General features: G+C 39.0%; 1 protein-coding gene across 2 annotated transcripts in view; it reads left to right on the top strand.

The window, feature by feature from the left end:
• Nucleotides 1–911: 911 nt before the first annotated feature.
• LAMTOR3 (late endosomal/lysosomal adaptor, MAPK and MTOR activator 3) overlaps nt 912–9,074 on the top strand; it is a 17,361-nt gene continuing 9,198 nt past the window's right edge. The window contains exons 1-3 of one of the 2 annotated variants that reach the window (XM_007120150.4): nt 912–1,013; nt 1,331–1,376; nt 3,964–3,998. In XM_007120150.4, the coding sequence (XP_007120212.1) occupies nt 1,368–1,376; nt 3,964–3,998 (44 nt within the window). In that variant the 5' untranslated portion in view covers nt 912–1,013; nt 1,331–1,367. The remainder of the gene's footprint in view (nt 1,014–1,330; nt 1,377–3,963; nt 3,999–9,074) is intronic. The other variant, XM_028491681.2, reaches the window with a different exon arrangement.

Below are 9,074 nucleotides of genomic sequence, written 5' to 3'. Positions count from 1 at the left end.
AAGTGATCTTCAATGACGTCAGTTGCTATGGAACTGTCAAGTTCACTTGTAATGACAAGGAGGTCATTTGTAACAGCCGGGAGCTTTGTAGTTTACCATTTCATCCTCCTAAGGATAACTAGGAAATAAAGTATCTTTTCACCACGTCTTGGGCTATGGTTCCTTTTGCACTTCTAGTTTTGGGGATTGGAGTTGACAATCAGTCGAAAACAAGTTCCCATAGACCTCTTTTTCCTACCACCTACTGTAGGTTTTCCTTAAATGTGCACACAAGCAATGCACCAAACAAAAAGTAATGCAGGCAGTCCTTAAAAGGTATAGCCTTCTAAGTCAAGAGCCAATGAAAGAAGGTTGTTCAATGTCTGCATATGTAGAGGCTTGAGGTACACACATAACTCAGATCTCCAGAAAGCTCATGGATCCTCCATTCAATCTAGACAGGGCCTTGAGTCACAGTACGTGGGTAGCACCCATGGGAAAGCCAAAAGAGACTAGTAAATTGGGGTCAGAAACCTATGGACCTGGGACTTCGAATCACGGGCAATCTGGTGTTTGCTGTTCGGCCTGTAACACCACCCATTCAAATTTCTCCATCTACAAGAAGAGGTTTTAAGATAACGGGCCCTAAAAAAACTAATGAGATTTTTTCCACCCTCTCCAAACAAAAACGTCTTCTTGCTTGCGTTTTCCGGGGGTCTTCACGGCTCGGCGATTTCTTAGGACTCTCGATCCGACAGGAGAGGTCGCGACGTCCGGGTCTCTGTGCAGACGCAGAAAGCAGCCCCCGGGATGGGGGGGCAGGGGTCGGGCTGGGCGCGTCGCGCGGCTGCGCGCTCCCTTTTGCCGAAGCACCTCCCCGGAAATCCTGCGTCACCGGGGTCTGAGGTCTGGGAAGTGCTTCCTGGAGCACGGAGGCGGTTACAAATCACGTGACAGCGGCTTTCAGAGGAACCTGTGTCAGAAGCTGTCCTCTGAAGTGACAGCTCAGGGAACCGGGCAGCCCAGAAACCCAGGTAACTGGAGCCAGTTTGCCCGTGTTAGGCTTGGGCCCGCAGGTGGCGCGGGCGGTGAGACGGAAGAGAGGACGCCCCTTTCGCCTCCCCTTTAGGCCTGAGTTTTGGGGGTGAGAGGGTGAAGTGGGCTGAGGTCAGGCATCTCGGTTACCCGTCTGGGTATGTGGAAACTCTGAGTGCCTTCAGCCTCTCTGGCACGAGCCCTGGAGCCGCGGATCCTTGTCTGACCCTGAGGAAAGCTGACCCCGCGTATTGGGTTGGAGGTGGGGTGGGCGAGGAAGTGGTGAGAGGAGAGTCACCAGGAGTTTCTTTTTCAGGCGTGGAGACTGATCCTGCGAGAGGAAGGGGTTCATCATGGCGGATGTGAGTTAACACAAGAGGAAGGAGAGAGTGGGCGGGGAGAGGTAGCGCTTCCCAAGTACAAATTTGTTTCGTTTTAGCGCTTCCCTGCACTTCATTATTTTCTCTAGGATCCGAAGTGAGAGATTAATTTGAGTAGTTTGCGGGGTCCCGAGTTTCTGCCTGGAATGGGCGTGGAGGACTCTTAAGGTGCCTGAGGTTGAGAAGATTTTATTTTTCCCACGCCCCAGTCCTGCGGGCATGAGAGAAGCTCTGCATATCTACCATTTCGATTTCTAAATGATGGTTTGTTGCTCTGAATCTTTTTCCAGTAAGGGTTATGTCTCTCTGAGCTCATTGTAGCAATTGCAGATGATTTATAACCAACACCTCTTTAGCACAGCAGTACAACCAAAATTCTAAATTTAGAGAACTTCACTCCTAGAAACAGCAGGTAATTAATACTATTAACGTCTGTGTTTGTTTATAGTTTACATACTGTTATTTTGCTGACATACATGCTAAACATTCTTTGGAACATTGAATATACACTCATTTAATTCTTACAGTAACTTTTATGAGGTAGGCACTATTATTATTATCCCTGTGTTATAGATGAGGGTGCTAAGGCACAGAAAGATCAAGTGACTTCCTCGGGTTACACAACTAGGAAGTTGTGGAGTCAAGATAGCAACCCAGGCAGACTGGCTCCAGAGCCCGTGCTCTTAACCAGTACACTAAATGGTCATTCAACATCAATATGAATCGGATTTTTCTGTTTAGGTTGCAAGATTGTGTTTTTCAACAGTTAGCAACTTTTTATGCCTTTATCACTCCATTTTTGGGTGTCTTCCATTATATTTTTGAGGCCTTATTCTCCAGGCATAATCAAACCACTAAATTCTTTTCAGCATCTCCCTTGAAAAGATTGCTGTAGTAAGGGCTGTGAGAGAAATAAAGATGAATAAGGTATGATTTCTTTCCGTAAGGGTTTCTAAAGTTAAAAAAGAAGTATAGTAAGCAAGTGATCATAGATGTGCATACATTATTGTGTACAAATTCAAAGGAGAGAGGGAGTGCCTCGGTTTGTCTTTATCAGGAAAGCTGGTTTGGAGTATTTGGTGGCTGAGATTAGCTCTAAATGATGAGTAGCAATTTTTTTTTTAAAGGTCGAGAAGGTATTACTAGTGGAACGAATAGCATAAGCAAAGGTAGAGATAGGAAAGGAAAAGATGTATGTGGAGGAGCTGTGAATAGTCCAGTTCAGCTGCGGCTGAGGAAACGTATGAGGGAGTGGTAGGAAGCAGGACTGTAAAATTAGTTGTAGACCATATTGTAGAGAGCCTCAAATGTCTACAGAATTTGTACATAATTTGGTAAACAGTGGAGAGCCATTCAAACATTGATTCTTGATCTTGGCCGCACAGGGAATCATCTGGGGAGCACCTCCAAACCAGGCATCAGAGTTATTTTTATGCTCTCCAGGTGTTTTCCATAGCCAGGGTTGAGAATCACTGCAACTATAGATTTAGAGAAGGAGAATAATGTGATTATTGGCATTGTGTAGAAATGTGTGGGGTAGAAATGGTAGACCGTCATACCAATTGGGAGGCTAGTGTAAGTCATAAACAGTAAACTGAACCTAAACTGTAACATCATTTGGATAGGAGAGAAGAACATCAGTTTAAAAACATTTGGCTTCACGAGTGATTTTTAAAGTGACGCATGTGAGTTTGGGGTTAAATATTACTTTATGTTTCAAAGCTGAGTAAGTAACAGGGATTGATAATGCCATTAGTGGAAACAAGAAGAGATTGGGGAAATCTGGATTTCGGATGAAAAGTGATGACTTGAGCTTTGTGATAGTGTGTGCAAAGGTAAGCTGGTGGTGATAACATGAAATAAAGTGAACGTCCAGGTTTGGAGAATAGTAGGGATTAAAGGGCCAAAACAGCAGGTGTCTGAGTTACCTATGTAGAGCTCATAATTGATGCGGGGATTGTCGGTGAAACTCCCCAGATGAGAGAGTGTGATGAGACAATGTAGTCTTCTGTTTCTTTAGTCGTAATTATGGTCCATGCTAAACACTTGACACACATTGTGGTTTGTCTTTAGTCATGCGAGGAAACTGAGTTTCAGAGAAGCTCGTCAACTTAGCCAAGACTGTTAAAGTGATGTTAGAAAGTCTGTGGAGATGGAAAGATGTTCATAATATATTCTCAAGTGAACACAGAGTTAGCAACAAGAAGATGTACAATAGTATGAAAAGTATGATCTAATATTACTGCTAATATGTATTTGTGTTTCCACTTCTGGATATGCTAATCACTTTACATGCATCGTATCAATAAACTTCAATAACAATACTATGATGTAGGTTCTATAACTATCCCTACTCAACAAATAATGAAACTGAGGCTTAGAGAAAAAGGTTAGTTAACTTGTTGGAAATCACACAACTAGTTAAGCATCAATATCAGAAAGAGAAAGAGCGCAAGCAAGAATGGTTATGAATGAATACTTCAGTTACCTGAGATGTGGATAGGACAGTGTCTAGAGAACCAGTACAAGGCATTATTATTATAATACGATTTTTAATATTCTCTTTCAGGACCTCAAACGATTCCTGTACAAAAAATTACCAAGGTAAAAAATTACTAATTTGTTAGTAAATAAATTCTGCTTAACATATGTTAATTTTATGTAGTATTTTGTTTCTGTTTCTCTTAGACTAATATATGTGTATTATGCTATTATTTAGCACTTTCAAATGCCTAACATAACCTTACGTAGCACAAGTGATGTGCTTTGAGTTTGCAGATAAACAACATGAGCCCTAGAGAAGTTACATGACTTGTCTGAGGTTAAACAGCTAGTGAATGCCAGAGGGCTAGAACCCAGATTTCTTGCCACTTTAGAGTTCTTTCATAGCGATTTACTGGATTATACTTTGAAGTAGTTGGAGTAATTTCAAGGGGAAAAAACCTAAGAATTTGCCTTTATTTTTAACATTGCTTGTAAGACCTAATTGCTGAGTCTACATAACCGGAAAATGCTAGACTTAGCAGCTCATACTTGGAAAAGTCACAAGGCTTTCTTCTACCTGCCCACAGTCCATTTGATGCACCATTTTGTAAATTAGGCTCTTGTGTTGAAGACAGTGACTTCCTTTTAGGTGTTTTACTGATTCAAAGGACTTTGTCACTTTAGTTGAATTAAAATTCACATTTAGTTTAATGTAAAATGATACCTTAGAGTTAAGGGCATGAAAGAGAGGAATATATTGAGACATCCATTTTCACATTCCAGAAGAATTGAATAACCTTTGAATTAGTATAGCAGAATATGTAGTGTTTTTTTTTTTAATTTCTTATCCTCCGAATCTGTTCGATGTTAAAAAGGTTTTAGATGTCAATTTACATAGGTGGGGGAAAAAAACAACAACAACACTTGTTTGGATTTTTGCCTAAATTGGTTTGTGTGGTTTGCCTAGGCTTGTGCCTTTACTCTGATTACAGAGCAGTTGAAATTAGTATTATCTTCTAGTTTTGATTTATCTATATTCTTCTCTACTCAGGAAGAAATCACTACTGAAGTGTTATTTGTTACCATTGACTTTATGTTAATATGATACTTAGATTCATTTTTACTGGCTCCCTCCTAGTACTGGCAGCTGTAAAGATGAGGTGCTGATTCTGTTCTCACCCTAGTGATCAGCAGTACCAGTAGCCTCAGCTTTGCATAGTCGGGCAGGGCCATAAAAATGACCATACAAGCTGAAACTGCCCAAAGCAATTTTAATAATCAATGGGGAAAGTTACTTTTGTTTTGTGACCTTTAAAAAATGTTGCCAACACATTAAAACTTCTCTTATTGTTGGTTATATTTAGGGAAATGGAAACAAGTGCTAAAACTAATATTTGTTTAATACACTATAATTTAAAACATTAGAAACATTGAGAATTAAGGTGTTCATTTCTTTGAAAAAAAGTATGAAAAGTAGTTTGAACAGTGTTTGTCCACTTCTTTTCATATATTGTACCTTCAGATATTTGAAAGGTATATCCTTAAGATAAGGAACAGGCATCTTTTCTGTGCCTGGAAAATTGGCATATTTCTTTCTAACTTTGGATTAGCTTCCAAAAGTTTGTTCTCGTACTTTCTTTTTTTTTTTAATAAATGTATTTATTTTATTTTATTCATTTTTGGCTGCATTGGGTCTTCATTGCTGCACGCGGGCTTTCTCTAGTTGTGGCGAGCAGGGGCTACTCTTTGTTGCGGTGCGCGGGCTTCTCATTGCAGTGGCTTCTCTTGTTGCAGAGCACGGGCTCTAGGCACACGGGCTTCAGTAGTTGTGGCACATGGGCTCAGTAGTTGTGGCTCGCAGACTCTAGAGCTCAGGCTCAGTAGTTTTGGCGCACAGGCTTTGTTGCTCTGCGGCATGTGGGATCTTCCGGGACCAGGGCTCGAACCCGTGTCCCCAGTATTGGCAGGCGGATTCTTAACCACTGCGCCACCAGGGAAGTCCCTGTCCTTTGTACTTTCAATGATGTGAAATATTTCTGAGAGTTCCTTTAATGTGAGGTTCTTGCCAGTGTCACTTCCTCTGGGACATCTTTATCCTGTTCATCACAACCACTTTTCTTAATTTACATCAGTACGTTTGCTTTCACTAAGTTGTTCTGGCTGCACATCTAGTGCACAGCAGCAAGCGTCAGCATTCCTCAGCCACCTGTTTCTTCTATAACTCCGTTTACTCTCTATTCCAGCATTATCACTTTTCATTTCTTTGCTGCATTTCTTCTGTATTGGCTGTTCCCTATTTCAGTTATCCTTTTTTTTTTTTTTTTTGGTTACATAGTTTGTCACTGGAAGACAACAAAGTAACAAAACTACATGCTTTGCTATCTTTTCAAAAACTGCATAACAGATGCTCAGTGAACAATCACCAGCACACTCTGAAAGAAGTGGTGTGACTGGTTACTGAACACAGTTTGCATCTGTTATTTACAAAGTTACTTATATAGTGATTTGTGAACTGAAGAGTTAGCTAAGCTTGTACTTTATGCAGTTGTTCAGCTAATATACCACGCTAACTGAGACTTTACCCAAGCTTCTGGGGGAGAGTGGTATTAGTTAACTAAATTGTGGTAACTAAAATGTGTTCATATTGGAACCATACAAAACAAGCTTTCTGTGCTTACCTGTATTTACCTTATTGGAGGCTTAGTATATTAAAATGATGATAAAATTGGCCTGGGGAGAGGGAGGGATACCACACTGGCGACAAAATATAGGAACAGAAGCATAGTTGATATATGTGAAAAGGATGTTTGTAAAAACATAATGAAAATCTTTCCACAGTGGAAGGAAAGGGATTAGTACTGTGTGTTTTTTTCCCATAATGACGGGGGCAACTTTGGTTCATTTTCGTGATCATTTCTTGAAAGTGGGCTTATTGCACCCAAGAGCTAAAAGAATGAATAAGTAATAACACGTAAAGAAAAGTCATAGAATATACACTTTGATTTGTTGCTAGATGTATGTAAAGTTAAGGGGTTTGGACACAGGTAGCCTGGCTCCAGAGCTGTGGGTCCATGCTTTTTCTTTCTTTCTTTTTTTTTGAAAGAATAATTTTTTTTCAAATTGAAGTGTAGTTGATGTACAATATTATATAAGTTACAGGTATATGATACAGTGATTCACACTTTTTAAAGGTTATACTTCATTTATAGTTATTATAGAATATTGGCTCTGCTCCCTGTGTTGTACAGTATATCCTTGTAGCTTATTTTATACATAATAGTTTGTACCTCTTAATCCCTTACCCCCATCTTGTGGGTTCATGCTTTTAATTCTTACCGTTATGACTTTCAACAACCAAGTCAGAGATACATGTGAATGGAATGTGCTTTTGTTTATTTGAATTCTCTGTTAAATATAGTTCTTGGATTTGTATTTTCAAATCTAATTGTGACTCAGAACAGTCTCAGGCTTTAATATTCACAGCTTCTTGTGTTAAAACTAAATGTTTCATCATTATATGAGTAGAACTAAGTGTGATATCTTTGATTACTAATGTCACATTTGCTTTTTTAGGATAAAAATATTTGTTTCATTTAGCTTAAGGTTTAGATTTCTGCAGGATATTTCATAAAATTCAATTTATCCCCTCTAAAAGTGTAGCATACTATTAATACATCATAGTTATTTTCAATTATTAGTAAGATGTATTCATGTTTTTCTTGGTTCACTGTGTATAGAATTGGAAACACGTTTTATACTTGTGACCTGATTTCTTTTTTTTTTTTTTTGGTACGCGGGCCTCTCACGTTGTGGCCTCTCCCGTTGCGGAGCACAGGCTCCCTGCACCACCAGGGAAGCCCGAGTGACCTGATTTCTTTAAATGGGTCCTTTAAATATATGAGTCATTTTTCTACTTTGTTGGGCTTTTATATCTGTGGATTTGAAATCCATTAAAAAGAATGTCCTTTTATTTCTTCCTCCTCTTTTGGTGCATTAATTGGCCTTTAAATTAATTACCATGAAAATAAGAAAAAAAAGTCACCTATGGTGATACAAATATTTCTAAACATTTTTTAGTACTCTTTACCTGTTTTTCAATTGGCTTATTTTTTGAGTAGGCAATACATTTATAAAGTTCAAAATGCAAAAGTTAACTGAAGGACATAGAGTGCAGAGCTTCCTATCCCTGTCCTTCAGCTTCACAACTCCTGTCTCAGAGGAACCCATTGTTACCTTCAGAGAGATTTTATGCACCTGCAAGCAAATGTATATTAGCACATGTATTTGCACATGTACTCATATGTCTTAGTTCCGGCTGCTATAACAAAGTACCATAGACTGGATTTCTTATGGACAACCGAAATTTATTTCTCACAGTTCTGGAGGCTAGAAGTCTGAGATCAGGGTGCCAGCATGGTCTGGTTATAGTGAGGACTGTCTTCTGGGTTATAGGTTGCTGACTTCTCATATCCTCACGTGGTGGAAAGAGGGCTAGCTAGCTCTTTGGCCTCTGATAAGCCCGCTAATCCTATTCATGAGAGCTCCATCCTCACGATCAGTTACCTCCCAAAGGCCCCACCTTCAAATTAGGGATTAGGGTTTCAAGATACTAATTTTGTGGGTGATGGCAAACATTTAGTCCATTGCATCATATACCCTCACATGCCTACACACGGTATTACATAAGTTGTTGGTTCTTGTACACGCTATTCAAAATGTGTGTATTTTCACTTAATGTAACTTTGAGGTCAGTCACTCAGTACATAAAGAGCTTTCTCTTTTTTGTGGTTGCAGAATATTCCATGGTTTATGCGTGTCATAACATAATTAATTTGTCCTTCTTGATGGACAGTTAAGTTTCCAGTCTTTTCCTCTTTCAAGTAGTGTTGCTATTGACAGTTGCACAAAGTTAATTTGCATGTGTACAAGTATCTGTAGGATATGTTTTCATATAACCTAGTTTTTAACTTTAACAAATATTTGTTTTTATGTATTAATTTTATAGAGTATGTTTTAATCCATAGATAGTTTCAAGATTGAATGATAATAGAAAATAATACCAGTAAATATTGATACACAGTTGTTTTCATCATTTTTATTTTAAATGTGAGGGAGATAAGTAGTTTTGCTTGTAACATTTTCTATTTGAATTTTTTTTTTTTTTTTTTTTTTTTTTTTTTTTTTTGCGGTACGCGG

Source organism: Physeter macrocephalus, chromosome 7, assembly GCF_002837175.3.
Source record: "Physeter macrocephalus isolate SW-GA chromosome 7, ASM283717v5, whole genome shotgun sequence".
NCBI lineage: Eukaryota > Metazoa > Chordata > Mammalia > Artiodactyla > Physeteridae > Physeter > Physeter macrocephalus.
Note: the sequence above shows the minus strand (reverse complement) of the source record. Positions and strands in the feature narration are given on the sequence as shown.